At 48.1% G+C, this 16577-nt stretch overlaps 1 protein-coding gene across 2 annotated transcripts; it reads right to left on the bottom strand.

Moving 5' to 3' along the window:
- Positions 1-606: 606 nt before the first annotated feature.
- Pklr (pyruvate kinase L/R) lies at positions 607-10911 on the bottom strand. 2 transcript variants are annotated; one of them, XM_055620374.1, is made up of 11 exons: positions 10784-10911; positions 9690-9872; positions 6099-6190; positions 5872-6003; positions 5539-5725; positions 4951-5221; positions 4708-4858; positions 4349-4501; positions 4087-4253; positions 2389-2570; positions 607-1952 (listed from the first exon to the last, which is right to left on the bottom strand). In XM_055620374.1, the coding sequence occupies exons 1-11, from the start codon at positions 10881-10883 to the stop codon at positions 1846-1848; spliced, it is 1725 nt and encodes a 574-aa protein (XP_055476349.1). In that variant the 5' UTR covers positions 10884-10911; the 3' UTR covers positions 607-1845. The 2 variants fall into 2 exon arrangements, with proteins under 2 accessions (XP_055476349.1, XP_055476357.1); XM_055620382.1 differs by lacking the exon at positions 10784-10911 and adding an exon at positions 10438-10500.
- Between the last annotated feature and the right edge of the window lie 5666 nt (positions 10912-16577).

The following is a 16577-nucleotide window of genomic DNA, read 5'->3' as shown; positions in this document are numbered from 1 at the left end:
CCATTTGTCATACATAGGTGTCCAGTGTCTATCATGTTCAAGGCACTGTTCTAGGTACTGTGTGTCTCCACTGTCAAGTAGGAGTGACTCAAAGCCCTCTAAGAAGGGTGACCCCAGGCTACAGTCCTGCTAGGAGCAGGCCTGGGCCCACAACCCTGCCTTCAAAGCCCAAGTACTTCTGCCACCATCACTGCCAAGTAACTAGATGGCTATTTTCCCATCAGTGGCCCTGCAGGTTTTGCCCAGTGAGCCCTATACTCTCATCCCTGTGGTCATAGCCGGGGCCTGTCAATTATCTATTACAGCCAACAGACATCTAGCACCCTGAATGTGAACATCCACCCTCTCACTGCCACCCGTGGGCCCTCCTTGTCCATATCAAGTGAGAACAGTGTCTGCCCACTATAGCCCACCCTGTGCAGCTCCTGTGCAGTAGCACTGCCTTTGTAAACTAGAAACTGCTCTTCACTGTGCGCCCCTAAAGCTAAGGGAGACTTGGAACCTTCTTACTTACTATGCCAGCCTAGCTTCCCCCAGGTAGGGGGCAAGGGGCTGAATCCTCATGTGACCTTTTATCTTTCCCTCTTTGTCTTATTTATGCAGTCCTTTATTAATTTTATTTATTCATTTGCTAATTTGACTTATTCGTTTTGTTACTCATTTATCTTTCCTCCTCACCTCCTGGCAGGGAGGCTAGGGGGTTAGGGAGACATCTTTGTGGTCCTTGTACAATGCCATCAGCAGCAACACTCAAACTCTGTATTGAGGTAGTGGAAAGAGGGAACGACAGGAGGACTGAACACATTTTCCCCCTTATCTGGGTTTGCTGTTGCTGCAGGAGAAGAGGGAGCCCTGGAGTACCCGAACCTAGGATGGGCAGGCCAGCAACCCCTTTGCTTTCTCAGGGACAAGAGTAATGCACTGCTCACTCGCTCTTCCCCCTTTCGTACACTGTAGCATTGAAGTGGGGGGGGGCAGGACCAACGTCCTTTGGTGAGGTATTCTGGGATTCTTTACCTGTGGGAGTTGTTTTATTTGCACCTAAATAATTGGGTTTAAAAAGAAAATATTAATTTTTGCTTCTGACCTGTATATGGAAACAAAGTGGTTGTGGAAGAGTTTCTGAATCATCTGACCCAGCAGAGCAGTGGGCATGAGAACAGCCAGATTAGTGGATTGTGAGCTCAGCTCCATGGTTGTAGAGTCAGTAAGAAAATAAGGCTGCCCAAAGTCCAGCTGGTGGTTCATGCCTGTAATCCCTACCCTTGAGAGGGCCAGGCAAGAGGATTTCCACAAGTAAGAGGTCAGCCTAAGCTATACAGTGAGACCTTGTCTCAAAAAAAAAAAAAAAAAAAAAAAAAAAAAAAAGCCAGTCTGTCTCAGTTCTCCCCAATACCCATCCACCTCAGCCTCCCCTAAAAGTGTGGCATTGTGCTCCCTGAAGGAGTGTTTGGCTCTGACTTGAGGCCATCAGAAGATGACACTTTGCTCCAGAAATGGTCATGTGGGTTACATCAGAGGACAGAAGTATTTTAAAAATAATGGTTCTATGGAGATTGGCTGAGATCACCCTGTTTCCACTCCCCCGTTCTAACGTTAGGAAGCCCAGAGGAATAGAATTAACCAGCTGGGCTGGGATTAAAGGCTCAGGGCATCTTAGAATCCAGCTGAGCGGATTGAGACAGGGATATACAATTGCTGCTGCTGGATGGCCAGTGCATAAGTGGACCCAGACATTCAGGGCCCATGAGAAGCATAGGGATGGGGTGATGGCAGATGTACAACTGTGGGAGGGTGTTGGTTGAAAGAAATGGGTACATCTAGGTCAGAAGGGGGAGAGGCCTTTCAGGATATGCTCAGAACCCGCATAATGTTGGTATAGCCAGAGCCAGGTCGCCAGCCAGTCACCACAATCACCAAATCACCAACATGGAGGAAGCCATGGAGCTTTCCTGGTAGAGAAAAAGGTGGCAGTCATTGAAGAATCTAGGTCAGCCATTACCACACACCAATCAAGGCCACACTTTAGGGGAGAAGGAAACTGAACCAGTGGTTTGAGGGGATGGATATGGTTTCTAAGCCTTTGCATCCATGTGGCTGTACTAATGGGACAAGGGCAGGTATGATCAGACAACTATAAATTCAAACTTAGTTCCAGCTCTTCTGGCTTTCTGTTCTCTTGTCCTATTAGGTTGTGGCAGACAACAGCAGAGACTTCTTAGGGATACTTCTGTTTTTACACCCTTCTCAGCTTAACCTCCCTGCTTAGAGTCTAAGACACTTGTCCATCATAGTGATTACTATGAACAATCTTGGACCAGTGAGGACAGGTAAAACCTTTGAGTTGGGGCAATAAGCCAGGCTGGGGAGCAGAAGAGCAAGGCTTACCACTTTCGATGCCAAATTGGACCCTTCGATCCACATCATCTGCCCAGATGGCCTCTGGAGGCTCACAGTAGAGCAAGGGGAAGACTCCTCGGCACAGGTGGACCTGTCGGGCAGCCTGGGCAGAACGAGTCACAGCAATGACAGCTGCCCGAGGTCGGTACCGAGCTAGCAGCTGAGCCGAGCTGGGTGAGAAGGAGAATGTTAGCTCAGAACATCAGAGTGTTGACTCAAGAAACGAGTTTGAATTGTGTTTCCTGGTGTCATTAACAAGCTGTGTTGCCCTGGGTAAATTCTAGTTCTCTAGCTCTTATCATTCTCACTAAGTATTAAGAGTATCTACCATGTTGGACAGATAGGCTCAGCCTTTAATAGCTCTTGCTGGGTTCAGTTTTTAACACCAGGGTGGTGGCTAAATCCAGTTTCAGGGGTTCTGACACCCTTTTCTGGCCTCCAGTGGCACATACAATGGTGCACAGACATACATGCAGGCTAAATGTCCTTACATATTAAAAATAATATTAATAAAATAAAAGCAAAACCTGAGCTAGGGAGATGGCTCAGCCCTTAAGAGCTCTTACTGCTCTTTTAGAGGACCTGAGTTGGTTCCGAGTATCCACAACAAGTAGCTTACAAGTGCCTATATCTCCAGCTTCAGAGAATTCAGCACCCTCTTCTGGCCCCAGGAACTGTACATATAAGCAAACACACACAAATGAACATAATTAAAAATAATAAATCTTCAAAAATTGGAAATGTAAAACCAGCTGGCACATGCCCAGTACTTGGGAGATGGGTGGAGGCTGAGGTGTAAGGTTGAGGCTACTTCAGCTGCAAAGTAAGATTAAGACTAGCCAGGACTAATGGGCCCCTATTTCAGAATAAATTCTATGAAAACCAGTAGTGGTGGCACATACTTTTTTTTTTTTTTTTAAAGATTTATTTGTTATGTATACAGTGTTCTGTCTGCATGTTCACCTGTACAACCAGAAGAGGGCACCAGATCTCATTTTTTAGATGGTTGTGAGCCACTGTATGGTTGCTGGGAATTGAACTCAGGACCTTTGGAAGAGCAGCCAGTGCTCTTAACCTCTGAGCCATCTCTCCAGCCCTGGTGGCACATACTTTTAATCCTAGTGCACAGGAAGACAGAGACAGGCAGATTGATGTGGGTTGGAGGCCAGCCTGGTCTACAAAGAGAGTCCAGGACAGCCAAGGATGCAAAGGGAAACCCTGTCTCAAAAAAGAAAAAAGAAAAGAAAGAAAAAAAAAATCCTATCAAACAACAAAAGAGGGTAAAACTCACTAGAAGATGTATAACATCTCCTGTTGTTAATCCTCATAACCGCTTGGGGGAACAAACAGCAAACTCTCATAGATCCAAGGAGACAGAGATGTCTTGTGGAGCTCAAGTGAGGGTCTCAGTGCTAAGTCTGAGCCTCAGCATTCAGCCTTACGGGCTCTTCAGCAGCAGTTCAGCACCGTGAAGCCCTCTTAGCCCCAGGAGCTGAACCCAACGTGCTTCAGTTATAACTTGCCAGTTCCCTGGAGCCCACTGGCATAGGTCCTAAGGTGCCCCAGAGCCACCTTCCTGGCCTCCAGCATGCGTAGCTCTCACATTTCTTGCGCTGAAGCAATACTTTCATCACTCAGTGTGTCAGCTGCTCCCGACCAAAGCCCTGTCTCCAGTACGTTTCTCACCGTCCAGTCTTGGTGAGCACAATAATGGCTGCGGCACAACACTTGAAGGAAGCCTCCACAGCTCCGATAGCGGTGACCTCAGTGGGGTCGCGGCTCAGTGGTGCTGCCCGGCGTAGCTCTTCGAACAACTGGCGGTGGTATACAGCGGCCTCTGCCTCTCGGGCAATCTGTAGGTACAGTAGGTTGAGCCAGGTACAGAGTCAGGGAGTTGCAGTGCGGTCTGAGTCCCTGGTCCGTAGGCTTTTCTGAACTGAGTTCCTACCGCGTGTTGCATCCTTACGGCCTCAACGGGGAAGCTGCCCTTGGCGGTCTCCCCAGACAGCATGATGCAGTCGGCCCCGTCCAGCACAGCATTGGCCACATCGCTTGTCTCCGCCCGAGTTGGTCTAGCCTTAGTGATCATGCTCTCCAGCATCTGGGTGACACCATGTATCGCAAAACTGTTAGAAGTCACATTCTGATTGGGGACCCTGCCCTTACTACTTCTCTGGCACCTGCACTCTTAGAATGCCAGGGTCACAGTGAGATCCAGGAAGTTCAAATCATCATTTGTGACCAGACACCAATCGCAAAATGTAGATCTGAGGTTGCTTTAGCCCAGCCCAAGGGTTCACTCCAGACCTGCGTGGCGCAAACGACAGGCTTGCCGGCCAAGTTGCAGCGTCCAATCATCATCTTCTGAGCCAAGAAAACCTTCTCAGCTGGGATCTCAATGCCCAGGTCACCCCGTGCCACCATGATGCCGTCACTCACCTCAAGAATTTCGTCAAACCTGGGTGGTCAGAGTCAGGAGATGCATGGGGGTGGCATGCGGAAGAGGGGCAATGGGAAACAGGGCTGACGGGACCAAAGACCAAGCCTCACTTCTTCACTCCTTCATGGTTCTCAATTTTGCTGATAATTTTGATGCCCTGTCCTTCTGGCCCCAGCGCAGCCCGGACTGCAGCCACGTCGCTGGCTTTTCGTACAAAGGAGGCAAAGATGATGTCCACATTATGCTCCACCCCGAAGCGCAGATCCAAGAGGTCTTGCTCAGACAGCCCAGGCAGGTCCACCTCGGCGTTTGGCAAGTTCACACCCTTTCTGCTGCCCAGGATACCTCCATGCTCCACTTCCGTCACCAGCCCTTCTGGGCCTGAGGGTATAGAGAGAGCTGGCGTCTGTCAAGGCTGACACCGGGATATAGGCACAGCAGACAGAACTCTTAAGCTTGGAGCCTCAAGAAATCAGAGACTTCTGAGCCCTTCACTGCCCTCCACACACTCCCAGAAGAGGCTTCAAAGGCTCAGTCCCGATCCGCAATGAGGGCAAGGAACCACTAGGACAGGTGGGGAAGCAGACCCTGCCAGGGCAAGGTGTGGGTGGTCTAGAGCAGACGGAACATAGAAACCACAGGGAAGAGAAGGTGTCCCATCTTGGGGCACCCCACAAGAGCAGAAGGCACTTCCGCACCGATTTTCCGCACCACTAAGGAGATGAGCCCGTCGTCAATGTAGATACGGCCTCCCACTGCAACGACCCGGATGATATTGGGGTAGTCCACCCACACCGTGTTCGCGTTGCACCGTGTTTGGAACTCCGGGTCTACGGTCACCAGCACCTGTGAGCCCTTCACAATCTCCACCTCTAACTCTGGGCCCTGGGGAGTGGGGTGGGGCGGGCAGAGAAGCCCGAGTTTCACACGTGGCCCTCACAGGGCAGGACCCGCACTGACGTACTGTCTCCCACCCCAGGGCTCTCACACTCCCCGGGCCCCCAGACAGCGAGGATCCAGAGACTTCTCACCCCCTGCAGGACCCCGGTGCGTATCTCAGGTCCCTTGGTGTCCAGGGCGATGGCCACAGGCCTGTAGCTGAGTGGGGAGCTTGCAAAGCTCTCAGTTGCCTCCCGGATGTTGGCGATGGACTCTGCGTGGTACTAGCAGTGAGAGCAGGAGTGAAACCGGAATTTCAAGGGAAAGTGCTGTCCATCAGGGGCGTTCTCCAGCTCCGCCCACCACAACCTCCCCATACCTTGTGGGAACCATGGGAGAAGTTGAGTCGTGCAATGTTCATGCCTGCCTTGATCATCTCCTTGAGGCGTTCCACAGAGCGTGATGCTGGCCCTGGAACCAGAGAGCCCAGTGAGAAGGTCCTCCCAAACTTGACTGATGGCCAAACCTATCTGCACCGTTGGAGACACTCCCTGACCCAGGAGTCTTTCATTCTCAGAAGTTCCTCTACGCACAGGCCATAAACTCCTTTTTCCCACTCCACGCAGCATACACGTCTTGTGAAGACAGCTTGTGGGGATGTTTAGCTTCAGGCAGGCCTTTGGTACCTTTGTTTACAAGTGCCATGACGTTAAGTGCCACACTATGGAGGTTGCTCTAGGTGTGAAGGGTCAGAGGCGGGCTAAGAAGGCCAAGTAGGCGCTTTTACAGCCAAGAGGGTTCCCTGACAGAGCTGAGTTCTGTGCCATCCTCATCAGCCTACAGGAGCAGTAGCACATGGTAAGTACTTCCCTCCCCTCCTATTTTGCTGCTCTGGAGAAGGGCCTCCGACATGCACTGAGCTGCGCCTGTCCTTTATTTCCCTTCCATCCTTCCTTCCTGCTGAGACAGGGTCTTATGTAACCCAGGTTAGCCTTGAATTTTTAATTTTCGTGTGTGTGGTCAGAATCCATCATGTGAATTTCTGAGATTGAATTCAGGTCATCAGGCTCCCTTACAAGCCAATGAGCCATCTCTGGGCATAAATGTTTGATCCTCCTGCTTCTGTCTCTCATGTGATGCTATTAAAGTACACCACCAACCTGGCTCTCCATCATGCTGTGTGTCATGCTGCATGTGTATATGTGTGAATGGTGTGTGTGGTATATGTGTGTGTGTTGTGTGAGTACTGTGTGTGTGGTGTGTGTGTGATGCACGAGAGGTTGTGTGTGATTGGTATGTAAGTGGTGTGTGTGAGTGGGTGGTGTGTATATGTGTGTATGTGTGTGTGTGTGGTGTGTGATGTGTAAGTGTGGTGTGTGTATGTGGTGTGGTGTGTGAGTGATCTGTGTATGTGGAGAGTATTGTGTATGTGTGTGCATTGTGTGTGTGCTTTCTGGTATATGTGTGTGTGCTATGTAAGTGGTATGTGTGTGTATGTGGTATATGTGTTGGGTGTTTGTATGTGTATGTAGTATGTGTGTGTGTGTGGTGTGTGTGTCTGCCTGGTCCTCAGCTCTCACCATTTCTACCTTTACTCGTCTGTGATCCCAACTGTCCTTACACTTGGGAGACCATCTGTGTGCAGGTGACACCTTTCTTTCCTTTTTCTTTTTTCTTTTTAAGTTAGGGTCTCTATTTAGCTCAGGTTGGCCTCAAATTTACAACAACTCTCAGTTTCTTCAGTGTGGATACAGGCATGAGCCACCACACTTGCTAATTCCTATTTTTGTTTATTTATTTATTTGTTTTTTCAAGACAGGGTTTCTCTGTGTAGCAGTGGCTGTTCTGGAACTCACTCTGTAGACCAGGCTGTCTTTGAACTCACAGATCTGCTTGCCTCTGCTTCCCGAGTGCTGAGACTGAAGTCATGCACCCCCATGCTCAGCTACTGATTTCTATTTTATACCTCCGTTTCAGATCACTTTCCCAATCCTAGAGCTAAATATCTGTCTCCTTATTGTCCTTGTTCAACCCATCAACTCATCAGGAAATTCCCATGGCTCAACTTTCTTCCACCTCACACACTATAACCTGCTGAGCAAGGACTGTAGGAGAGCCCTGTCCTTGCCCTCATTCAGCACCTCAGCCTATTTCCAGGTAGGATGATGCTCATCTGTCACCTCGGCAGTGGGGATGCAAGAGTTCCAGTCTAGCCTGAGCTACAGGACAAGAGACCCTTGACCAACAAGCTGAAAAGCCAAAAAGAAAAGAAAAACCAGAGTGCAAGGAGGGAGGCTGAAGCAGGATGACTACAAGGTCACAAGCTGCCTGAGCTGTAGAGGCAGTCAAGGCCAGCCAGGGCAATCCAGAAAGATTATGTCAAAATAAAAAGTAAAAAGACAGCTAAGGATGTGAATTGTGGTAGAGTCCTTGCCAGGCCCTCAAAGCTCTGAATCCAATCTCAGCACACACACGCACACACAGCCCCCTCCAGGCCCTGCCCTCCCCCAGTCTCTTCTTGCCTGCTATGCTCTAATGCTACTCTAGGCCTCCTTTGTGTTTTAAGATTGATTTTTAAACTATGTGTGTCTGAGTGTGAGTATGTGCAAATGAATAAGGATCAGTTGACATCATCTTACTTAGAGCTAGGATTACAGGTATTGTAAATTGCTCAGTGGGGTTTTGGGAACTGCGCTAGTGTCTTCTGGAAGAGCAATACTCAATCTTAATGGCTGAGCAATCTGCCTCAATTCCAGGGCACATTGGTTTAGGATCTGGGCATTGATTTTTTTCTTTGCCTGGGCTTCTCTTCCCCCAAATACCTGCAGAGCTCTTTCTCCCCCTTTCTTGCTGTCTTCTTCTTCTTTCAGTATTATTATTTTAATTTTAATTTTCAGAGTGTCATGTAGCCCAGATTGGCCTTAAAGTTGATGCATAGCTGAAGATGACCCTGGGTTTTTCACCCTCCTGCTTGCACTGCCCAGTGCTGGGATTGCAAGGCTGTTCCAGTCCAGCTGAATTCACCCCACGCCAGACCCTTCCTCCAGGACCAACTGGCTACATCCCCAGCTGCATTTTTTTTTTTTTTTGTCTTTGAGACAGCATTTCACTTTGTAGCCCCAGCTGGCCTCTAAGCAATCCTCACTCACACTGTGGGGGTTATGGATGTGAACCCGCCACCATCTCCATCTTTTCCACAGCAGCCCTGGTCCCTGTTTGGGACCATAGTCTTCCTCCTGCTTTCACACTCTATATTGCTGACCACATCTTCTCTTTACTTATAACTTTCTAATATACTGAATTAACTACATTTTGGTCTTTTTTTTTTTTTTTTTTTCCTGGTTTGTTTGTTTTTGCGTTTTGAAACATGGTTTCTCTATGTAGCCCTGGCTGTCCTGGAACTCACTTATGTAGACCAGGCTGGCCTTAAACTCACAGAAATCCACCTGCTTCTGCTTTCAAAGCACTGGGATTAAAAGCTTGAGCCACCACAGCCGGCTTTGAATTGGTTACATTTTTAGTAAGTTATTGCTTAGTATTTGCTGTCCCACCTGTTAGATTGCCCTTACATGTTTATTTACTGATCTACCCCAATTCTAACCCTATCTTCTAGGTACTCAACAAGGACTGGTAAGATGGGTGTGGTATCACATACCTGTGATCTCACTAGGTTCAGTCTACATAAAATGGGCTATATAATAAGCTTGAAACCATCCAAGGCTACTTGAGATCCTGTCTCAAAAACCTAGCCTCAAGCTGGGTGTGGTGGCACATGCCTTTAATCCTAGTCCAGCAAAAGACCCTGTCTCAAAAGACAGACAATAAACAAACAAAGAACCCTCCAAAAAAAAAAAAATCCCTTCACAAATATTTGTCGAATGAATGACTGTGTCAAAGATAGCAAAAATAAAGAGACACCTTGAGCCATCGCAGTGGCCCTGTGTAGCTTCTGGGGGTTAGGCAGTCTTACCAATGGTGGCAATGATGCTGGTACTACGAGCAGCCACAGGTTCTGAGTCGATGTCCAGGAGGCAGAGGTGCTCCAGGAAGGTGTCTGCCATAGCTGCGGGCAGTTGCTGCTGCTGGAAGAAGGCAATGCCCAGCTCCTGGGCCAGTTGGGCCGCACTAGCACGTCGAAGGTATCCTGCTGGCCCTGTAGTAGAAGGGGACTCTGGGTCTTGTACAGACACCTGCCTGTCGTCCATGTTCCTCCTGTGAGTGTGGGCTGTGCTCATTCGGCTCTGCAGTTTGTGTGAGGCCTTCCTTCAATCTGAGTATCATAACCTGTTACTTTGTTTAGTCTAGAGGGTCCTATAGAACAGGCTGTTAGGTTACAAATAAGGAAAAAGACAGAAAGATAAAACACATTGTCCAAGAAAAGTGCTTTGTCTGAGTAATTTGCTTCAAATCTGGGTCTAACTCCAAGCTCATGTTCTTATCCCAACTGCAGAGAGCCTTCCCCACTCCACACTCTTTTCAGATCATTTACTCTCCCAGAAGTCTCTTCAACCCTGCATCTTATTATCTAGTCCCTGAATCAACCAGTTCCTTTTCCTAAAGTTCCTATTGATTTCTTTCCAGCTCCAGGCAATTTGATGGCTTCCCCACTCTCCTCCTCTCCAAGTTCCCTCCGTCCTCTCAGTGCTGTTCCAGCCTGGGGGCTCCTGTAGGTTGACCCAGCCCAGCTCAGTAGAGCACCTGCCATGCTGCTGTGTTACCTGTCCTGGCTGTGGGTCTGCTTTATGCTGTGGCGCTGTCAGTGGTATGAGGCCTGACTGAGATGAGATCTGAGGACTGGTTAAAGGATAACCAGCTATCATCTCTCTTGCCAATGGAAGCCTTGTACAAAGGGGCCAGAGTCCAGGAACCATGGGATTGCCCCGTGGCATCTATGCTGCTGGATCCCCTTTGGCCTGTCTGCAGAGCCTGGATCAAAGGCTCAGATCAGGTCTGTATTTAACATAGGTGACACTGATGGCCATCCTTGCCCCAAAGCTTCTACCCCCAACTCTGAGTTTACTCTAATTCTTCCCTATGTTCAGTGGTGTCCCTTCATCTTCTTACCTCCTGGAGCCCCACTTAGGACAGACTTTGCTAAGTCTTTTTGGGACCTAGAGATCCACGGCCAGAGCTGCTGGGGTAGAAAGTTCTCTTGGATGGACATGCTTCCAAAGTGTGGGGCTTGGGCTGCAGGAACCATAGACTGGGTGGAGAGAGTGCCCTAACTGCTGGTCTTATCAGAGGGAGCCAGAGAATAAAAAAGGGGCACACCCAGTACAGTTCCACCCTGAGAGTCCCTTCTCGGGGACTGCCAGTTGTCAGCCCCCACCTTTTCCCTTCACTTAGGTCATTCATAGTTCCTGATCAATTTTTTGCCCATTCACACTGTCTGCTCATCAACTCCAATAGAGACCTTGGTTGCCAATGATACAATCCCTTTCTCTTTGTATTTTATTAAAGAGAATCTTAGGTATATTCTCAGAGCAAGCACTTAGAGGTGGGAACTAGATTGTAGAAAACAGGGGAGAAACCTTTGATGGTATAAAAGTCAGAGGTATCTTAGTTACTCCTGCTTGTTACTCTGTGAACACAAAGATGAAACCAAGAACATTTCTGAGCATTAATTAATAAACTTGTTTAAATTGTCATTGATCAGCCATATTGATAAACACATTGGAAGCTGTTCTGAGCACAGCCAAACCTCTTCAGCCATCATAGGGATGCCTCATCCAACTTACTCTTTATCACAGCAACAGGGAGAATGCCTTGCTGGCCACCATGAGGGTAAACTGCAGACTGCTGGTAAAATTTCCTATAAGTTCTCTCCATTGACCACCTGGCACTTGGCGACTCCAGATGTTGGAAGTCAAGCAGATGGAACCTTTCCCATCTGTAGATTATAGTATAGTGGGGAGAGAGCTTACTAGCAAATAAGTAAGTAAGTAAGTAAACAAATGTATTTAAATGTATTGCTGGTAGGGACATAATATAATCCAGGTAAGTTTTTAGGTAGTACTAGCTGATGCATGGAGTCAGTATCAGATTACAGGAGACACTGGTGGGCCTTGGGAGCACTGAGGCTTGCCTGGCTGGCATTGTGGAGAAGGAGTAGTCTATGAGGTGTTTTGGAGAAAGGCAGAGTCGAATGGCTGAGGAGTTGTGCTGAGAGGCTCTAAGTCTGGTTTTGTGCTCGAGTCAGTGCTGACTGCCCTTCCAGAACCAGAACTGAGGCACTATGGGTAGGAAGAATCCATCTTTCTCCGAGGCTGGCCTTGAATGTGTGATGGTCAATTCTGTAACAACCTATGTTCCTGTGATAAGGGAGCAAAGGGTTTTCCTAGGGAGGTAAGACATGAGGCTTCGGGCTGGGTCTACAGTGGACTCTGACCTGTGGTAGTCATAAAGGTCGTCTAAGTCTAAGTGGGCCTGCTTCTGAGCTAAAGGATTAGGGAGGCGCTGAAGGGTGAAAGGGCACAAAGGGCTTTTCAAAGGGGCCCTGATATACTCAAGAGGTGGGTGGAGAGTGGTGCCCGTTGCCCATTGAGATAAGTGAGGAAAGAGGCTTAACATGGAGAAACTCCAGTCTTCTGTTTTGGACAGGCTGTGTTGGAGGTGCCAGCTAATCATTAAACCCAGGGCTGGCAGCTGATCTGTTCACTGAGCAGGGGTGCCTGTGCTTCCCTGACATGGCAGGGGGACCTAGGGAACTGAAGAGGGTGTGTTGTGTGCATGGGGTGCTCTAAACCCTGTCTCTACTCCCTTCTGCTCTGCTTTGGGGACAAAGGCCTTTGTCCATGGCTTCTACAGAGTTTGACCAGTGGAGAACAGTGCCCATGGGAGAACAGGTGAGGAGAAGGAGGCTTAGCCTATGTTCCTACCAGAGGAGACTTTCTGTCCAGATTCTCGGAGCTGCCTCCATCCCTGGCCTTCTGGGGTAATAAGCTCACTAAGGCAATCCTTGACTATTGCAGTTTACTGATCCTGTTATCCGTATCTCTGCGGCTAATTTTGTTAAACTCAAACTCTTTAATTTGAGGGAATGCTTCATTTCTCAGAGGAGCTGTGTCCCAGGCTGAAAATCATCGGAGAGATAGTGTGTGTGAGCCTGCCCTGGAACCACCAGGCTGCTCTCCTTGCCTCTGGGGACTTCTGTGGAAGGAAGGAGAAATCTCAGACTCTGGAGTTGAAAATCAGAGTTAAATAGAAGGAAGGTGGTGTTTCTAATGGAAAATGAGCATGGGAGTCTTGGGGTGTCAGCATTTAGAGTATAGAACAGCTAAGCAGCAGAGAGGAATGGCAGATGCCAAGGACTAGGATCTTGAGTCAGGAAGACACACCAGAGTGTGTCGCCATTTTGTCAATTTTATTTTCTTAATCTAGTTTAACTCTAATGCCGAGTTCCCATCTCTCCTGTTAGGTGGAAAATTTCATTGCTTTTCTCAGGGCTCTTGTCACCCAGATGCAAGCCTCTCTGTTCTCTCTAGAGGGTACCACATTCAGGAATCATTGATACCCTTAGGTCACAGGTTCTGGGCCCCAGTTCTGTGTGCAACTAAAAGTTTCTAAGAACCAGGACGCTCTTCCACCTCCACCCTGCCTCCCTCTCTCTGCACGCACAACACATTAACAGGCACACTGAAAATCATACACATGCACACTCTCATGTGCACTCACGCTTTTCACTCCCAGCAACCAAGTGAAGCTGTGTCCTCAGCCTCAGGAGGACAGGGCTTTACTTGGCATACCAGCACAAGGGCCCTGGCAGCCTGTGAGGAGCGCTAGAGAGCTACTCTGCCAGCCCAGCCAGGTGAGAAGGGATCCTCTGTAAACCAAGATAACCAACCCCGGGGAGGGTTCGGGGTGATAAGGTCAGGGTTTCTAGGGAGTGCTGTGAAGAGTGAGGAGGAGCTGCAGCTCCCCAGCCTCTTCTCCCTCCTCTGAGGCTGGGTGTGTTCAAAATGTGCTTCTGCATATTTGGAAGGATATTTGTGTCGCACATGAAATGCACGTTCTACTCCGCTGCTGGAGCCGGTCTCTGAGTTGCCTGTGTATTCCAAGTAACAGGCTATGCAGACACAAAGAACAGGGGCCTTGTGAGACCAGCAGCAGCAGAGGCCCACATAGCCCACCATGAACTCCTTCCCACTGAGGAGGACTCAGCTCAGTTTTTGTTGGGGAGTCCCTAAAATCCATCCACAGTACCCCTTAATTCTCCAAGTCAGAAATCTGTTGGGGTGGTGTTAGAGGTTTGTTTGTGCTGAGGTCATCTTCTGCAGTCTATACCACCACCCCTCATTTTCTTTTTCTTTGAATTTCCTTTATATGTGGGGGTGTTTTTCTGTGCACCATAGGGGTGCCAGGTGCCAGCCAAAAGAGGGCATCCAAGCTCTTGAACTGGAGTTGCAGTGGTTAGCTTTGCTGACATTAAATAGACTTCATTTTTCCTTTAATTCAGTTAATTAGAACACACAGTAAGCCATAACTTCTAGTGCAGGACTGTCATGTCAGCTACTTAGAAGGCCAGGACAGGAAAGTCATACGCCCAAGGCTACAGAGAGAATTCAAGGACAGCATGCGCAACTTAGCAAGTCTCTCTCTCTCTCTGTCTCTGTCTCTCTCTCTAACTGGAAACTGTGCTGGTGTGAGATGGCTCAGTGTGACTGACTGCTTCCAAGACTGAGCTTGATCCTCAAGGACCCACACGGCAAAAGGAAGTCCTCGGACTTGAATGCCTGTGCTGTGATGTCAGTGGACCTTGAGACCCACACCCATATACACACAGATTTTTTAAATGTAATAAGAAATTTGGCCAGTTGTGGTGGCACATGCCTTTAATCCCAGCACTCAGAAGGCAGAGGCTGGCAGATCTCTGAGTTCCAGGACAGACAGCCAGGATTATATAGTGAGACACTGTCTAAAAAAAAAAAAAAAAAAAAAAAAAAAAAAAAAAAAAGAGCCAACAAACTAAGTGCAGATCTTATCTGATGTCTGATCTGAACAAGGAAACCGAGGGGTTCTGAACATGGGTTGGGTATATTATAGTTTTAATGTCATTTGCCATAAACTAGAATCACCCGAGTAGGGAGCCTCTTGGAGAGAACTGTCCTGATTGCCTGTTCAGTGTGGGACACCCACCCAGCAGTGGTTGCACTCTTGGTTGCAGCCCAGGTCAAAAGGACATTTCAAGGACCTGGCCTCCCTCTTTTCCCCAGAGTTGAACTGCTTCTGCTGCTGCTGCCACCTCTGTTGTTGAAGTGATCTGCAACGTCTTGCAGGCAGCAGAGGAAGTGAAGTGGGAAGGCCTGAGTGAATGTGTTGCAGACATAGGCATGGCCATGTCTTAGCCCCCCTTAGCCTCAGGCTCAAAGGGATGGCAAAACCTTCTTTGGGGGACCAAGTGCAAGCATTGACAGTGTGTGTGAAAATGTCCATCATAAGATTTCTCCCCCTGAATGCTTATGGCCTAAAGACTGCTCCATACGGAGACTGTACCTGTCAGTAGTAGGTAAACCTCCCTCCTTGCAGCTCTATCATAAACCCTGCTTTCTTGTTTATTTGTTTGCAATAATGCTCTGTTCAACTGTATGCAATGAACACACTGAGCTGGGGGAGCTGTGGATTCTGCATCAGAGAGCCCAGTCCATCTTATCTCAGCTTCCTTCTTCCTTCTTTTCCTCTTCCTCCTTTTTTATTTTTATTTTTAAAGATGGTTTCTCTGTGTAGCAGCTTGGCTGTCCTGGAGCTTCCTAGGTAAACCAGACTGGCCTCTACCTCCTGAGCTCCGAGATTAAACGTGTGTGCCGCCACATCTGTCTATCTCTGTTATTTCTTTTTCTTTTTAATAATTTCTTTATTTTTACTTTATATGCGTTGGTGTTTTGCCGGCATGTATGTCTGTGTAAGGATGTCAGCTCTTGGTTATAGATAGTTCTGGGCTGCCATATGTATGCTAAAATTGTGCTGGTTAAGAGCCAGTGCTCTTAACTGTTGAGCCATCTCTACAGCCCTCTGTTAACTTCTTTCTGGATTTTTTATTTGTTTGTTTGTTGTTGGTTTTTTGTTTTGGTTTTCAAGTGGGGTTCTCTGTTTTAGCCTTGGCTGTCATGGAACTCACTCTATAGACCAGGCTGGCCTCAAACTCCCAGAGATCCTGCTTGCCTCTGCTTCCTGAGTGCTGGGATTAAGGCATGTGCCACCACTGTCTGGCCCTCTTTCATTTTATTTTCTGTTTTAAGATTTATTTATTATGTATACAGTGTTCTGTCTGCACGCACACCTGTAGGACAGAAGAGGACACCAGATCTCATTTTACTTGGTTATGAGCACCATGTGGTTGCTGAGAATTGCTCTTTGGAAGAGCAACCAACTCTTAACTTCTGAGCTGTCTCTCCAGCCTACTCTGTCAAATCTGTCTTGGCTCTCTTCTGGCCTCCAAGAGCACAGGCATGGAATAAACATGCATGCAGCTAAAACATTTACACATATAAACTAAGACTAAGGAGAGAGAGTAGATAAAAGGGAGGCAGCTCAATATCTTATTAAATAGTAAATATTATGGCTCTGTTTGTCCCTTCTGATAGTGACCATTTGGGGTGAGGGGTCAGGGTTAGGGTTAGAGGTTAGGTTATTGTTAGGGTTAGGGTAGGATAGGGCAAGGGTTAAGGGCTAGGGTTAGGGTTAGGTTAGGGTTAGGATTAGATTTAGGGTTAGGTTAAGGGTTAGGTTAGGGTTAGTGTTAGAGTTAGAGTTAGGGATTAGGGTTAGAGTTAGTGTTAGGGGTTAGGGTTAGAGTTCGGGGTAGGGTTAGCAGATAGGGTTAGGTTTAGGGTTAGGATAGGGGTTAAGGTTAGGTTAGGCA

Source organism: Psammomys obesus, unplaced genomic scaffold (genome assembly GCF_907164565.1).
Source record: "Psammomys obesus unplaced genomic scaffold, mPsaObe1.curated_primary_1811, whole genome shotgun sequence".
In the NCBI taxonomy this organism is placed as follows: domain Eukaryota; kingdom Metazoa; phylum Chordata; class Mammalia; order Rodentia; family Muridae; genus Psammomys; species Psammomys obesus.
Note: the sequence above shows the minus strand (reverse complement) of the source record. Positions and strands in the feature narration are given on the sequence as shown.

What these genes read in the sequence shown, in the direction of transcription:
- Pklr (XM_055620374.1), bottom strand. Translation starts at nt 10,883, where the DNA reads ATGTCCATCCAAGAGAACTTTCTACCCCAGCAGCTCTGGCCGTGGATC. An exon ending in TCTCCCATGGTTCCCACAAG is followed by an intron (nt 6,004 to 6,098) that starts GTATGGGGAGGT and finishes TCTCACTGCTAG; the next exon opens with TACCACGCAGAGTCCATCGC. An exon ending in GTGCTCACCAAGACTGGACG is followed by an intron (nt 2,571 to 4,086) that starts GTGAGAAACGTA and finishes CTTCTCACCCAG; the next exon opens with CTCGGCTCAGCTGCTAGCTC.